Genomic DNA, 18,173 nt, shown 5'->3' with positions numbered 1-18,173 from the left:
TGGTAAGGAATGGCGTTACGACCATATGTCTATAGATAGAAAAAAAAATTGTACCATTGTTCGATGTACCCCATTTAATAAAGGGAATAAGAAATAATTTATTAAATAAAGATTTACAGCCGTACAAATAAACGAGTTATAACATTTTATGCAAAGAATAAACTAAGAATAAGGAAAAATCATACAAATAAACACGAAATAAATGTAACCTAGTATAACTTCGTAATAAGTATTCATACTAATGCTATTCCGTCCTTATTACGGCTACCACCCTAGTATAAGTCTGACATAACCGAGTTATAACATATCTTTTAGTACATTGTTACACAAACACAGCAGTGTTTTACAAGTTTTAGAAGCAATTTTCAATCTAAATTTGAGATAATAGCAATGGGAGTAATACGAGAAGTAGAAAAAGTTGAGCAAATTAATAATTTCATTACGTACCTACCTATTGAAATGGAAAATTTTGTATGAAATGTCAAAATATACGAAATTATGAAAAACCCTTTTGATATTTATAATGATTTATTTATTTACAACATGCGCCAAACCATACATACATAAAACTTATTTCTAAACTTATCACAATAATATACACTTTCGTTGAAAATATAAATCTTCTAAGCCTGGAGTTGTATGTTTTGAGTACCAGTTATTTGGCAACTCTCTATCTCAAGGTGGGTTTATCTTCGTATATATATATCATTTGCTTGCATATTTAATGATATATTTAAATTATTTCCAATAAATATTTAAAAAATAAATAAACAGAACATCGTATGATGAAACTTCACAACAAATTCGACGAAGTCAAACGAGCGTCAGCAAAATGACAGCACCAAGGCTTAACCGTAGACAATTTCAATGTTTTTCATAATTTTGTGAATGAATTGCGACGTTGCCGCTTCGCGCCTATTGCATAGCGTGAGCATAGATACATCGACGTTATTCCAAATTTATTTGTAAGAAATTATGACATCCTTATTCTTTATTTATTCTTATCATATCTATGCATTGCATAAGGTTTGAATAAGCAAGTTTTTATTTGTACGGCTGTAAGTGTATACATCGAACAATGTGCAAAAAACTGTGAAATGGGAGTACATATTTCCAAAAACTATATGCGGCAGACAAATCTTATGTGGAATTACGCCTATTAGACAAACTCACAGAAGAACACATAAATCCCGAAAAAATTAATAAAATGAGGGTAAAAACAGCAACACAACTTTTCAGCCATAGTGTTACTGTAGCAACTGAACATTTGTCTGCTAGAGGAGATCTCCCAGAAAGTTGTAAGCAATTAATTGATATAACGCTATTATTCGATAATTTGTTCGACAGTCTTAACGTCAGTACCTTACACGTTCCCAATGGGAAAAAATATAAAGGGCCTATAAAAAGGCACTCGCCTCACCACGAGCCGCGGATAAAAGCAAAAATTATTTTAAAAACAATCAAATTATTTACTTACATAAAATCGACCGGAAACAAATCTCGATTGATCGAAACAAACATACCATCTATAACAAATTTGATTAAAACTATTGAAGGTATGGAGGCTATTTGGAATATTGTATCCCAAAGATACGGTTTTGATGCACTTTTAACAAGAAATTTTAATCAGGATCCGGTCGAAAATTTCTTTGGGAATATCAGAAGCTACGGGGCGAGAAATAATGCACCTAATTCGGTAGCTTTTGAAGGTGCTTTTAAGGCACTACTGTAAAATAATTATAGTTCCCCTCATTCAGGCAGAGCAAACTGCGAGGAAGACAAATGTCTTCAAACATTAGAGTTTTTTTTAACAGAAAAGTCAACGCCCCATGCTTTTGATGCTCCCAAAGAAAACGAGGCCATCGAGTATAATGAAAATGTTTTAAATGTTAGTAGAGAAAGTGATGCAGGCCAAAGAAATTATGTATGTGGCTGGGTCCTGTCGAAATGTTTAAAAAATATTGTAAAAAATTGTAAAAACTGCAGACAAAACCTTATAGATCATGGGGACAATCATGGTAGAAATAAATTCATTAGAGCCAAAGAATACGCTAACAAGAAATGGTTATGTTACCCAAGTGAAGAGCTAGAAAATAGCTTTCATGATCCCCAAAATATAGCAACAGGATATTTAAAAAATAATGTACCGAAACAGAACATTAAAAGAAATATCAAATTGTTAGCAGATGTGATGGTTGAATATCCTTTTAACTGCACCACGCATATTGAAAAATTAAAAGAATATTTTATAAACGTTACTCTTAATGTTTTATTATATAGCTGGTGTAGATGGATCAATCGAATTTTGTCCGGAAAGTTAAATTATGTAGGTGACGATGAAACTAAAATAGCTGCTCAAAAATATTATGACAAACATAAACATTATAAAAATAAAAAGTAAAGTGTTAACACTGCCTTTTATTTGTACCGGGTGTCCCGTGGCAGATTTAGGATTTAAAATTCGAATATTTTTGCAACGGTTGCGCGGGGGACCGGGGTGGGGTGACATTTAGGCGCGGCACTAGTGCGGATTGGTCAGTCACGATGTCGCAGTGGACTGGCGCGCACCGCGCTTTCGCAGTCGAAGCGTATTTTGCATCTAACAAATCGTGTACTGTTGCTCGACGGAAATTTTGTTCTCAGTACAAAATTCGTCGTTTAAGTGAAGCACCAAGTGAAAGTTTGATTAGGACGTGGATCCAGAAGTTCCGTGCAACGGGTTCGACAGCTAACGAGCCACGCCCAGGTCCTAGCCGAACATCGAGGACTGCACAAAACATTGAACGCGTTGCAAGCAGCGTGCAAGAAAATCCCCGCCAGTCCGTGCGGAAGAGAGCGTCAAGTTTGCGGCTTCCAAAAACCACGCTGCACCGTATTTTAAGCTTGGATATTAAACTCCACCCTTTCAAGATCCAATTGGTGCAGGCACTTAAACCAAATGACTACAGAGTACGCAAAGAGTTTTGTGAAAACATGTTGAGCCGATTCCGAACTGTTAACACAATTTGGTTTAGTGATGAAGCTCATTTTCATTTGAATGGCTTTGTTAATAAACAAAACTGCCGCTATTGGGCGCCAAGAGGACAAAACCCGCGATTAAAACACCAACAACCATTGAATAGCCAAAAAGTAACTGTTTGGGCAGCTCTGTCTGTCAATGGAATTATTGGACCGTTTTTCTTTGAAAATTCTCGTGGAGTAACTGTTACTGTTGATGGTGATGTCTACCGCCGCATGATTCGCGAATATTTTATTCCTAAACTGAGAGAACATCAATCGAACAGCTCGCACACGTGGTTTCAACAAGATGGCGCCACGCCGCATACTGCAAGAACCACCATGAGTCTCCTTCGCGAAGAATTCCCCGGAAAATTAATAAGCCGATTTGGAGATATCTCATGGCCACCCAGATCGCCAGATCTTACCCCATTAGATTTTTTTCTATGGGGGTATTTAAAAGGAAAAGTTTACGAAAGTAACCCGACGAATCTATCGGATTTAAAAGAAAATATCTTGCGAGAAATAAACGCTATTCCTCGGTCAGTATTACAGCGCGTCGCTCAGAATACTCTAGAAAGAATCCGCGAGTGTGTACGTCGCGATGGAAAACATTTGGACGGAGTGATCTTCAAAAAGTAAAATCCGCATGTCTCGTCTTTCTTTTTATAACAAATATATGTATATTTTAAAAGCATAACCTTCTTTAATTTAATCAAGAAATCCAAAATCTGCCACGGGACACCCTGTATAAACCTTTTCTCCCGATTTATAAAACTCTATGTTGTAAGTAACGAAATGAAATAACTTTGCACTTCAAAACAACTGAATGCTACTTACAGAAAATAAAGTGCAGAATTAATTTCATTTCGTTATTTATAACATAGAACTTACAATAAAAAATATTTTGAAGCGGCCATATTGCCGCCGCCGTAGTTTGGAAACAAGTTTCAGATGGCGTTGACTGTCAAACAGTCTGCCCAAAAATGCTCAAAGAGAGCTCTCTTTACCCTATATATTATTATTATACTCTTTGGATGGCGGCCTCATTGAAGCGACAGTGTGACCAGTGCAAATATTTTTATATTTTTGCATATGGGAATACTGATACAATAGCAACGCACACAAACATATTTTAGCATGTGTGCAGAGTAAAAAATAAGTCATAGAAGTTACGAGGTTGCTCCGGCGTATACGTCAAAATGATGCACTCGGTGCTGATAAGAAGCCCGTCATCTATTTGGATGAGACGTGGATCCACTCGCATTACACTGTTGCCAAGTGCTGCCAGTCTAGTGAGACCACTGGGTTCCTTAAAAATACGAGTGCTGGATCGCGTTGGATCATTGCCCATGCCGGAGGTGAAACGGGATTCGTGGACGGAGCTTTCCTTATGTTCAAAGCGAAAACAAAAACGGGCGATTATCACGACCAGATGAACGGTGATAATTTTATGAAATGGCTAACCCAGCAGCTGTTACCAAACATGCCCAAAAACTGCCTAGTCGTAATTGACAACGCTCCTTACCACAGCTTCGAAGAAAATAAGCCACCGACTATGAACGCAAGGAAGGTTTGCCTGCCACGGCCATGAAGTTTTGCGTTTGCCACCATATAATTGTGATCTAAATCCCATAGAATACATATGGCATTTAATAAAAAGGCGTGTAGCAGACAAAAATGTAAGCCAGTTAGCCAGCGAGATTGAGGCTCTGACAAGAGAGGCTGTAGCTTCAATCACAGTAGATAACTGGAGACGGGAGATTGAGCGGCTCGAACACGATGACTTCAGTTTCATTATAAATCCAGGTAACTATAATTTTAGATACTTCTGAAAAAATAAAAAAGTGAATAATGGATTTTGAGTTTAAATTAATCATGTTTTCTCTTATTACAGGCGGAGATAGCAGTGACAGCGACAGCAATGAAGATTCAGAATACGACGACGATGACGCTGTGTTAAGTGGTGTAGAGGAAATATTATCCGATTGATAAAAACTGAAATAATATATATGTTTTTTTATATACGTGCTTTTATTTTCAAATCCTACTCATTCATAATAAATTTGGCGTGAAATGTATTAGAAATACCAACAAAGCGTACATTAAATATTTAAACTGAATATAATTTCTTTATTGATTTTTTTGCACACCATACGCTTTGGTAATGAAGTTAGCGCGTATTACTGAACAATATGGCGTCTTGACAGTCCTATTCTTATTTGGCACGCATAGTAATTGTATTCTCTTTGCTCCACTGCCCGGAAGAAATGAAAGTGTTTCATACGTATTTCTTGGCGACGGTGCTTTTGCTTTACATAAACATATTATATTGAAACCTTTTGCAGATAATCATCTCAGACCAATAAAAAAGTATAGACGGAACATTGCGCTCCTACAAGTGAGGCACGTAATATGAAGACGATTCGGAAATATGAAGACGGCTGTGCGGTAGTCTGCAGCGAGTAAGCGAGCGCGCATGACGTAGTAAACAATACCTAATAATTGCGAAATTATGCCGTCCTGTGTTGTAAAGTGTTGCAAAAACAATTCCTGTTTTAAAAATAAAGCTTCTGGGATAACTTTTCACAAATAAGTAACCTATTTGCTGTATATTTTAAACAAAATCGTAAAAATACTAGACATACTTTCTCGGAACACGCCATTGTGTCAGTGTTGCAAGTTAAAAACATTATTTTTTTCCCAAAAGTAAGGGAAATCGTAATTTTTTACGAATACTAAGTACTTTACAAAGTAAGCAAAATTACTACATTACAAAAAACTGTCACAACATAAAGGGCATTAAATTATCATTAATATATTTTTGTTTTTTATAGGCATTTGGATTTTTTTTATGAGAAGTGTGTATAAAAGCGAAATATCATGTCTTTCTGAAGACAGAAGCTAGAGCATACATGGTTCGCATTATTGTCATTCATTTATCCATTCACGTATAAAATGTTGTGTGTTTTCTTAAATTAGATTTTTTTTTCATAATTGTATTTAAAATGAAAATAAATACCTAACTGTCATTAAAAGAAATTATCTTTCATTTCATACACCCAAGACAAATACATAATAAATTAATAATACACAACAATACTACATACTAATAACACTTTTCACTAAAGTATATCTCTCGCACTTGGGAGTCGCATCGCAACGCTTGCAACATTTTTCTCTAGCACACATGCGCAAATCTACGATGTCTTACACCAAGTTACGCACACAAAGCCGAGACTAGTCCTCACTTATTTCGCCCCGATTGTTTGCGACAGCTCCGTCTATACTTTTTTATTGGTCTGAGATAATCATAGTTTCGGCACAAAAGAACGTACTTTTAATTACAAACTTGCTAGTAGTCGCGTTGTTGTAGAAAATACCTTCGGCGTTTTAACATCAGCTTTCAGAATTAAAAAAAAAAACCAATAGAAATCGAAATAGAAAAAGTGCCTCTTGTAACTATGGCCTGTATTTTGTTACATAATTTTTTAAGAAACAGTCAAGACTCTCGGGACATCTATACTCGACCCGGATCATTCGATTCTTCTGACGAATCACATACTGAAGCTGGAGGAATAGCATTACAACAGATACCTAGACGCTCTTCAAGGGATATTACCGTAATTAGAAACGAATTTGCTGATTATTTTCAAAATCTGAATCAACAACAGTAAAACAACACGTATGTCACACTCGCAAACACGTGCACATTTTATTGTTATCACAAGTAAACTTTTTAAATTTGTTTAATCTATATATCCATACTAATATTATAAAAGCGAAAGTAACTCTGTCTGTCTGTCTGTTACTCAATCACGCCTAAACTACTGAACCAATTTATGGTATGGAGATATTTTGATACCCGAGAAAGGACATAGGCTACCTTTTACCTATTGCGAAATATGTACCACGAGCGAAGCCGGGGCGGATCTCTAGTAATATATATATATAAAACTCAAAGGTGACTGATATAGTGATCTATCAACGCACAGCCCAAACCACTGGACGTATCGGGCTGAAATTTGGTATGCAGGTAGATGTTAGTACGTAGGCATCCGCTAAGAAAGGATTTCCCGAAATTCTTGCGGGAACGGGGAAAAACGGGGATGCACGTACAAAGTTGTGGGCGGAAAGCTAGTAAGAAATAAATAACTTACAACGTCTTCTGTATTCATTGTTTTCTTTACATCATAATCTGATCCTAAAAACAATTCCATGGCGTCGTAGGCAAACCATGTTGGTTGGTAAATATATTCAGGCGAGGAGCCAGAACGCATGGTTGCTTTTTCTTTAATTAATTTCCTAAAAGATGCCATCAAATATTTTTTTTTGGCTTTGAGCTCTTCAACGCCAATGCTCATGATTTTTGAAAGTCTTACCCAAGCATCGTGTACGTAAAAAATAATAATTAATAATTAAATTAGAAATAAATCGATTAGCCGACTATAAGTGCATGCAAACTATATACATATATGTATATACTAGCTGACCCGGCAGACTCCGTACTGCCTCATCGATAAATAAAAGACCTAATCTTTTGTATAAAATGATTTTAAAACAAACAAATCGAATACGTATTTAATAAAAAAGCATTTATTGAATAAAGCATGAAGTTTTATTATTATTTTCGATACATCATGTTGCTTACTTACAAAACAGAGTTTTCCTGAAATACTGGCTATTTATAAGGTTTATATTTGATATTCACAGACACACACTGTTAAAATACAGTCTGTTTATTAATTTAAAGCTTTCTCATAAACTATATTTTTGTTTTATTTTGTGGTGCGTAAATAAACAAAGAAGACGGTTTTTCGACGCGCGAACACGTGACGTCCATGCGCGAAACAGGGAAACTCCAAGTTGATTCCACAAACTTCTAACGACTGTCCTTGCGATTTATTTATGGTCATTGCAAAGGCCAGACGTACTGGAAATTTAATAGTCGAGGTAGTTACGCATCCACCCCAACCCTCCGTATTAGGTTGAGCAATAGCTTTCCGCTGGCCTCAGCAAGACCACAGGAGAGTTCTTGCAATTTAGCATAAGCATAGCAGTTATTGAAAAACATTTATTTCGTAATAAGGTATCGATTGTATCATTGCATGTAATTCTGGCATTAACATTTGTGACTCCAAATCGTCCACTTGTTATAGTTAATAATTAAATAAGTTTAATTTTAATTTTATTTTATTTTTTAAAAAAGTCGAATCGCTCCCGCAAAGTTTAACTGGCGCAGCCGGTAGGATAGCCATATAAGGTCTGCATGTCTAGAGGTCTTCAAAATTAGCCCTAGAACATTGCTATAAAGGCCGTGCTATCCTAAAAGAACCGAAATATAAATTTGTTAAACGACCACGACGAGGAATAATGGGATCGACGATCGGTTGGTGAGTAAAACTTTTTGCCATCCTTTCTGATATATTCCTATATCCTTTTCACGAGAGTGTAATTTTGACTTTTAATTATTTTTAACTGTTATTTTGGGATTGAACGTCTCGCATTATAACGGATCTGGTTTTAATATGAAATTCTATTAAATCAGTAATTAGTTAGAACTTATACAATATAAGAAATATCGTGTTTAATTCTAAGAAATTGTCTTGCATAAAACTCTGCACAGACTAATTAACTATAGAGTGTAACTTAATTAAAAGTTTTAAATTAGAAAATTAAATGATTTTTGCATAAAGGAATATTAATATTAATTGATTTAATTGATCTCAAAATCGATCGTAATTCAATTAATAATTTTTATATTTTATATGTGATTTTATAATTACTTATTTCAAGTTTTAATTTTTATAGTGATTGATAACATATATTTTTTTTGTGCTATATTTTAAGACTTTTTATTATATCGTGTTTTTAATTGATTTTTGTGTGTGTGATTTTTATAATTCGAAATTATTGTAATTGGTTAAAGACTTCAGAACTTTAATTACTCTGTACTTATTTAACATGGAAAGCGTAAACGTAATAACAATTCCGAGTGATATGTTAAAGCTTATTCCTCTTTTTGGTGGAGACAAAAGAATTTTGAATTTATTCTTTCGAAAATGTGAATATATAATTAATAAATTTAGAGGGCATGAAGAGCAGAATATTTACGTTTTACATGCCATAACTAGTAGATTAATAGGCGATGCCGCCGTGTTATTATCCGAGCGCGAAGATATTAATACTTGGCCGGCGCTAAAAGAATTACTGGAACAACATTTTGGCGATCCGCGCACTGAGGATTGCATAAAAATCTCTCTTGAGTCCTGTAAAATAAAATCCGGGGAAAGTTATCTTGAATTTTGCAATAGGATACAGAATATTAGATCGTTACTAATATCGAAGGTTAATTTATCGGTAGATACGGAAATTAAACGCGCGAAAATTGCGATTTATAATCATACAGCCCTGAACGTTTTCTTGTATAATTTGCCCGAAAACATGGTGCGAATTGTTAGACTAAAATCGCCTAATACATTAGAACAGGCTCTAGAAGTTGTGTTAGAAGAAGTTAATTTTCACGAACAATATCAGTCGCGCAATCGTACCCATAATAATACAACGGTGCCCCAATTTTTACAAAATCCTCAACAAAGATTTAATTTTGGGACACCAAATGTACCTCAAAAATTTGGTTTTAAATTCACACCCCAACAACCGTTTAATAAAAATCCACAATTTGGTTATAAGCCACCGTTTAATAAAAACCCACAGTTCGGGTATAGGCCTTCATTCCATCAAAATCCACAATTTGGTTATAGACCAACATTAAATCAAAATCCACAATTTGGTTATAGACCAACATTAAATCAAAATCCACAATTTGGTTATAGACCAACATTAAATCAAAATCCACAATTTGGTTATAGGCCTACATTTAATCAAAACCCACAACTTGGTTATAGGCCCCCTCAAACTTTTGGTATGAAGCCACAGCATTTCGGTCAAGGACCTCCTCAAAATAACCGCTTTGAGTCTACTGACGTTTCCATGAGGACGGCACCCCCTCAACCGCAAATAACTCAGCAAGGTTTTAGACTGAATGAAACCGACATACATAATGACAATTTACTATATGACAATTATTACTATGACTATAATCCTTACGACTATACGAATTACGAATACGATGAGAATGATATTTATATACCCACTGACGATACTGAAGACATTAATGTGCCTCCGTCTGATGAAGAAAATTTTCAAACGGAAGCCTCTACAAAGGAGAAATCATAGAATTAAATTGCGATCCAAATCTGAAATTGCCACACATTTATATTCCTGAAATTAATTCCAAGTTTATGATTGATACTGGGAGCACGCGATCATTCATCAGCCCCCGAATTGCCTATCAATATTTTCCGAATTTTATAAAATATGAACCCTTTAAAGTTATAAGCACCCATGCATCCAGTCAACATGACGAAGTTATAGAAATTCCGCTTTTTCCAACGTTAAATACCCCTGACGACCACAAATTTCATTTGTATGACGTAGACGAACGCTATGACGGACTTATTGGTAATGACCTACTGAAAAAAATAGACGCAATAATTGACCTGAAACATTTGCTACTGAGAACCAGGAACACAGACATCCCCATCATTAATAATAACTTAGATTATATTATCCACTTGCCACCCCGATGTGAACAGAAGGTAAAAATTCCTACCGACCTTCACTCAGGTGTTGCAGTAATCGACTTTAAAGAATTTAAACCCGGAGTAAGAATGCCCTCAGCACTAGTTAACTGTAATAATGGCTATGCGACAACAATAATCCAGAATAGCGTAGAATCACCCATGACTCTGAAAATTAACGAACCTCTTCAAACATCAGACCCTTCCGATTGTAACTTTGTACATAACGACAAACACAACGACAACGAAGATGACGAATTACTCAAAAATAATTTATCAAAGCTGAGACTTGACCACACTAGCGAAATAGAGCGTAATAAGATATTCGCCCTATGTCACGAATATAGGGACATATTTTATTGCGAACAAATCCCATTAAGTTTTACAAACGAAGTTAAACATAAAATTAATACCAAAAACGAAGACCCGATTTTTGTTAGACCGTATAGACAGGCTCCTGCGCAAGCAGATGAAATTAATAGACAAGTCGAAAAATTACTTCAAGACAATGTAATACGAGAATCACATTCCCCGTGGAATGCTCCAGTTCATTTAGTTCCGAAGAAGCGCGATGCTTCCGGATTAGTTAAATGGCGTATGGTAGTTGATTATCGAAGGCTTAATGACGTGACTGTTGACGACCGTTATCCACTTCCTAATATTACTGACTTACTGGACAAACTTGGTAAGAGCCTCTACTTCACTACACTTGATTTAGCAAGTGGTTATCATCAGATTGAGGTAGACGAGCGAGACATTAAGAAAACAGCCTTCAGCACTCAGTATGGACACTATGAATTCCTTAGAATGCCATTTGGCCTAAAAACAGCTCCTGCTACATTCCAGAGAGCAATGGACAATATATTAAGAGGGCTACAGGGAATACATTGCATGGTCTACTTGGATGACGTAATTGTATTCTCCTCTAGCTTAGATGAACATATATTAAAATTAAGAACCATTTTTGACCGACTCAGACAGACAAACTTAAAGGTACAACTAGACAAATCTGAATTTTTACGAAAAGAAGTAATTTACCTCGGACATACTATTACTAAAGACGGACTGAAACCTAATGACGATAAAATTACTGCGGTACTTAATTACCCGATACCCAAAACAACTACTGAGATCAAATCCTTCCTTGGTCTTATAGGATACTATAGACGGTTTATTAAAGATTTTGCACATGTAACGAAGCCCTTAACATCTTGCCTGAAAAAACGGAATAAAATCATTTTAGATAAAAATTACATAGACGCATTCAATAGATGTAAGGAACTCTTAACGAATGCACCACTTTTGCAATACCCAGACTTTGAAAAACCTTTTATCTTAACGACTGATGCGTCTAATGTTGCGTTAGGGGCAGTATTATCACAGGGCCCCATTGGAGGCGATAAACCCGTTGCATATGCAAGCCGCACCTTAAGTGACACCGAATCACGCTATAGCACCATAGAACGCGAGTGTCTAGCCATTGTTTGGGCTATTAAACATTTTAGGCCTTATCTTTATGGTAAGAAATTTATGATATATACAGATCACAAACCTTTATCATGGCTTAACTCTCAAAAGGATACAAGTAGTAAACTGACTCGTTGGCGACTTCGACTCCAAGACTATGATTATGAAATAGTTTATAAGAAAGGGAAGCAAAATCTAAACGCGGATGCTTTATCTAGAATTAGAGTTAACGCTACGCATTCCGATAATGAAAACGAATCTATGGTTGTTAATATAGGCGATAGAGACAATAGGCCAAGAACGCGTAACGACTCTAGTACAATTTCTATACCAGAACGCGATTCTAGTGAAACGATATCTATTCCCGACTCTGAAACTTTATCGGCGCTAAGTTCTCCTAGAACATGTGACTACCCAGTCAGGTCACCATCTGTAACGTCAAAATCGGATACAGTACATTCAGCTAATATAGTAGAATCGTCCGGTATACCTATATTACATGAAGCAATAGATACGAAACCAAATCAAATTTTAGTATATACGTGGTTTAAGAACGAAATGCAAGTTCACGATCTTTCACGTGAAAAGCAAAAGGTTTTAGAAGTATTCTTGCCTACTAATAATCCGGATCTAGTAAAACAATTTTTGAAAGAGTATATTAAACCGAAAGTTAAGTATTTCATTTATTTCGAAGATGATGAACATCGCAAACAGTTCACTAGCATTGTCATAGAATTATTTAGAAAGGATACAGTATTGTTATTTGAATGTACGGAGCGTGTAGTTTTTATAGAAGATGAGAAGGAACAAAAGGCTATTATAATAAAACACCATCAAGGCAAAACGTGTCACCGCGGTATTAAAGAGACTCTAGCGAGTATACGTAGGAATTATTTTTGGCACAATATGCAGGAAACTATTTCAGCCCTTATTAATGCTTGTGAAACGTGTTCTAAAATGAAAATGATCGAAACTAAGCAAAAAGTAAAGGATAGGATAGGTGATGAAGATCAAATCAGTCTCCCTTCAGGAAAAATTATATTTGCGAAAGACGTTAATAAGCGAAAAAGCAAGGATAAGCCGCGATTCCATAAAGCTAAGGTTATAGGACAAGGTTCAAGAAACGTCATACCGATAGAGATTGGTAAAAGGAAGACTATGGTCCCTATTAAAAATGTAAAATGCCTTCCGCGTTGTGGTGTTGGCTGATAGTGATGAAGTCCGCGCTGTCCCTTCAACTACAACCTCTTAAACATAACCGGAAATTTAGACTATAGTGACGCAATGAGATACGATAAACTTACAGCTAAATTTGAAAACGATCAAACTATCATTAGAAATAAAATTACTTTAATATCTAAAATGCTCGATAATTTTATCAATTCTACTGAAGTCTTAAATCAAAATTCTAATATAATAGATAAGCGTTTAAAAATTGTAGAATCTATGATTAAGGAATTAGCATCTAAGGATAATCATTGGGTTTATACCACTTATGTTGTAAGCCTTTTAAATTTATTTGTTAGTAATTTTCGTACTATTTTTATAAAATTAGGAGAAATAGAGAATTCTCTAGCATTTAGTAAAGTATCCATATTACATCAAAGTATTATTAATTCTACTGAGTTGTTGCAACATTTAATTCTTATATCTCAAACTGAAAATTTAGTGTTTAAAGCGAGTGAGGCAAATTTAGTAAAACTAGAAGAAACTATTAATGTTAAATCGTATATTAAACAAAACCAGATTACGTTCATAATGGAGGTTCCAATTACAGATAATTATACTTATAACTATTACAAATTATACTCTATACCTATGTACCGTGAATCCGATAGTAATACCGTTTCCATTTTTCCTAAATATCCTTACCTGTTGGCAAAGGGGATGAAATACTTACCGGTCGTAAAACCGTGCCGATCGCTCGCTGCTGGAGAACAATTTCTATGCGATGAACAAAATCAAACGCCATATCCTGAAACTACTTGCATAGAACAACTGCTTAAATTTGAAGGAAATCCAATGCACTGCGAACAACAGCTAATCAATATAGAGAATGTAAGAATTCAAAGAATCACACCTATAAGTTGGATACTTTTCTCAAAATACAGAAATACTCTGACTCAAATTTGCAATGGTGATGTCAGCAAATATCCTGTCGTGGGCACATACATAATGACCATCGACGAACCATGTAGCATCGAGATCCAGAATATAACGATTCGCCCTCACCAAGTAATCACTGAGAATGATCCTGTGGAACCAACGAAAATTATAGTTTTGCCGCAATTACCTGTGAATAGAACTCCAATATTATCCAGTACACGTGTACTCAATATGCGAGGCATCAACTTGGACGAAGTTAAATATATGTCAACGATATTAAAGCAATCAGTGTTCAGTGATAGTGAAATGGTTAACAGTGAAAGAAATTTTAGATTCAGTGCTACTTTAGGCTATACGTCTCTATTTTTAATCTTTGTACTTGTAATTCTATTTTTACTTTACTTACTTCGTTATAAGATATTAAATGTAACATGTCTGCGAAATCATCGGATAGTTATTAAAAATGAACAAACCGATAATTTCGCACTTAAGGAGGGAGGAGTTACGCATCCACCCCAACCCTCCGTATTAGGTTGAGCAATAGCTTTCCGCTGGCCTCAGCAAGACCACAGGAGAGTTCTTGCAATTTAGCATAAGCATAGCAGTTATTGAAAAACATTTATTTCGTAATAAGGTATCGATTGTATCATTGCATGTAATTCTGGCATTAACATTTGTGACTCCAAATCGTCCACTTGTTATAGTTAATAATTAAATAAGTTTAATTTTAATTTTATTTTATTTTTTAAAAAAGTCGAATCGCTCCCGCAAAGTTTAACTAGGTTGTTACGCCTTATAATATTTACAAATTGTTTTCATTTCCCCAATTGTTACCGATTTGTCGGCACAATAATCTATTGCCGGATCATAGTGGAATGCAGCTCGTTCAAGAATCACAGGAGCGAATCCGCAGACGCAGTGTCTGCGGATTCGCTCAATTTCATTATGTCTAGCTTGCTGTTGTTGTGTTTGATGTGCACGAACTCGTTGCATTCTAGCCCTTATATTATTTTATATATTATATGTTACAAAAATCTAGGTAGAGTCATTTCGCCTGTTCGCGTCCACTTAGTTTCAACTTAATTTCAACGCAAAATTTATGTAACGTGTTCATTACATAGTCCATTTTAAGATTTACTTTCAATTGTGTTCGAAATAACATTAGGTTTATTTATCTAGACACAGCAGAATTAGGCGCTTTACCCAGTTCACGTCCAAAAATAATTACACTTTGCGTCCAACCGTGGAACACTTCGCGTCCACCAGCTTAGGATTTTTAATAAGATAAATTCAAATAAAAATTAGATTTTAACTGATTGTTTAAGAATATTGTTATAGTATAGTAGAATATAGTTATTTAATATCGTTATTTTCGTGAATTTTCTAAGAGATATCCGCAAAATGGACGTGAATAGGTATATGGACGCGAACAGGCGAAATGACCTTATACTTTGATTTTCATTTTGGCTTGTTCTGTAACTGTATTATTCAGTTACCTATTGAATTAATAATCATTAATTAGGTATATTCAATATTTTATGGTAATAATCGATCCAATTAATATAAGAAGCAATTAAATGCTATCAATTATGTTTTTATTTATTTTAGAAACAAGCAGTCATATAGGTACATAAATAAAGAAATACAAAATGAAAATACATAAACAGACCTAGTTCCTTTTTTTAACTAGTTGTAGTAATTACAATACACCATTACAAAAAAAAGTTGTGTATGCCAAAAATCGTTTATAATAAACTTATTAATATACAGTGTGTTCGGACATGACATACCGATATTTGAAGGGGCTATTCTCCAGGTATTTTTATCGACAATTCAACCCCTCTACAGTCCCCTACCTCACCTCCCTCAAAATGGTTTTCGAATTTTTTTAAATATGTTTCATCACTCTTATCAATTAAATTTGTTTGGTGGTCCCTAGAATAACTTGTTATTGTTCAAATAAAACCAAATTTAGTATTTTGTGACACTCACTTTCGAAGTTATTACAATTTTCATAAATTCACTATCCGAATTGATAGGTTTGCCATTTTGAGGGGGGTGAGGAATACCTGGAGAATAGCCCCTTCAAATATCGGTATGTCATGTCCGGACACACTGTATATATTACATAACTTAACAAAACTTACAGAAACAGTTTAGTTATGGGAACAGTATTTCGTACAATTTTTTCTTAGTTTTTATATTTTTATTTGAAAAAATGTCTATTGTACTTAATAATAAATACCATCTACATTGACCGCCTCCTTGGTACAGTAGTTGATGCATGAGCGAAACACCGTGGGGTCCTGGGTTCGATTCCCAGTGGAGACGAAGAAAATAATATGTCTCGGTCTGGCAGGACACAGAAGGGTGAGCAGTGAGCACCTACTTGTCCCTAAATATAATCCATAGAGGAATAATGTATAGCTATAATACTAATATTATAAATGCGAAAGTAACTCTGTCTGTCTGTCTGTCTGTTACTCAATCACGCCTGAACTACTGAACCAATTTGCATGAAATTTGGTATAGATATATTTTGATACCCGAGAAAGGACATAGGATAGGTCTTATCCCGGAAATCCTACGGGAACGGGTTTTTCTCTGAAAACGCGGGCGAAGCCGCGGGCGGAAAGCTAGTAGCTATATAATCGATCAGTGAAACAGATATACTATACATATCTACATATCTATAATGCATCTGCCCCTTACCCCACTTGGGGACATGGGACTTCACTACCTACATTTTTCGTAATTTTAACTAAGCTTTCATACCTTATTTTTAATGCAGTGGTTTTTGTTTTTCGGATTCCAAATACAATTCTCCGTGGACAACAAATCTATAAAGAAGAGAACTTTTTCGTTTGTCCACTCAACGCTTGACGACGACATAATTTGCAACAAAGAGATTTTGTTAAAGAAGCAAATTGAAGACTGGCGTGCGTACCTTGCTATCAGGGTTGGAAAAAATCATGATTTTTTTAAAAAATCGAATAAAGCACGATTTATTGAAAAAATCCTAATTAATCATTACTTTTTTGATTTTTTGATTTTATTATTTAAGTAACTGTATTTTTGTGCGAAACGGAACGCGCCGCGTGTCTAAAGAGACAGTACGGGGATTTCCCTTTAGTCTAACGTGCTATTGCATGTCAAACAAACTTTTTCCAGTGGTGAAGCAATTATTTGGAGCGATAGCTTCTTCAGCTGCTATAGAAAGAGTGTTTTCTACATTTGGAATTGTTCTCAGCAAATTAAGAAACCGACTGGGAGTCGAGAAGGCTGGAAATCTAGTTTTTTTATTCAAATATTATAATAGTGATATTGATCCCTCAGATTTAAACGACCCTAGTTTTTAATTAAGATAAGATAAAAGGGTGATGACTATGTCCCCAAGTGCACTTTATAAAAACAAACTGCAAATATCGGATGCAAAATATAAGGATTTAAAACGTCTATGTGATAATGGAATCGTACCGAAAAGGTGCCACCATGATTATTTTGACTTACTCCATGGAAATGTGACTGACTCTTTTACTCTAACCGACGAAGAAGACGAAAAAGAGCTATTTAAAGAGCTATTATTATAAAATTATAAATAACTAGCGGTCCGTCCCGGCTTCCCCCGTGGTACCTACATATTTACGTTTTTTTTCATAAGAACCATCCTCGTACTTCAAGCAATAGATTCCGCAGCGACGACAGAATTTTTATTAAGGAATTTTTATAATATTAGTATAGATAAGTACACATTCTTGACGTGTTATTTCTCTATATTATAATAAAATACAACTCAACTTATTCTCTAAACATCAATTTTCTTTAATACTTAATGTAAATCTATAAAACATTATTTATTATTTCTTCATTTTTTATTATGTTATTACTTATTAATACATATATACACTCAAATGCACTACCCATATTATACTTATGTAATCTGTTGTTAAGGATCTCATT

General features: G+C 35.0%; 1 protein-coding gene and 1 long non-coding RNA gene across 2 annotated transcripts in view; both read left to right on the top strand.

Moving 5' to 3' along the window:
- LOC149895543 (uncharacterized) overlaps positions 1–18,173 on the top strand; it is a 208,525-nt gene that overhangs the window by 5,826 nt on the left and 184,526 nt on the right. The gene's annotated exons all lie outside the window — the stretch shown is intronic.
- Positions 1,068–3,993, top strand: LOC149895548 (uncharacterized). Its single transcript, XM_090119050.1, has one exon. The coding sequence runs from the start codon at positions 2,545–2,547 to the stop codon at positions 3,637–3,639; it is 1,095 nt and encodes a 364-aa protein (XP_089975176.1). The 5' UTR covers positions 1,068–2,544; the 3' UTR covers positions 3,640–3,993.

This window comes from Colias eurytheme, chromosome 31, assembly GCF_061535395.1.
Source record: "Colias eurytheme isolate Ceu_HAF_F1 chromosome 31, ilColEury1 Martin Lab GWU primary, whole genome shotgun sequence".
NCBI classification, from domain to species: Eukaryota; Metazoa; Arthropoda; class Insecta; order Lepidoptera; family Pieridae; genus Colias; species Colias eurytheme.
The sequence above is the reverse complement of the archived record's forward strand: the minus strand, read 5'-3'. Positions and strand labels throughout refer to the sequence as shown.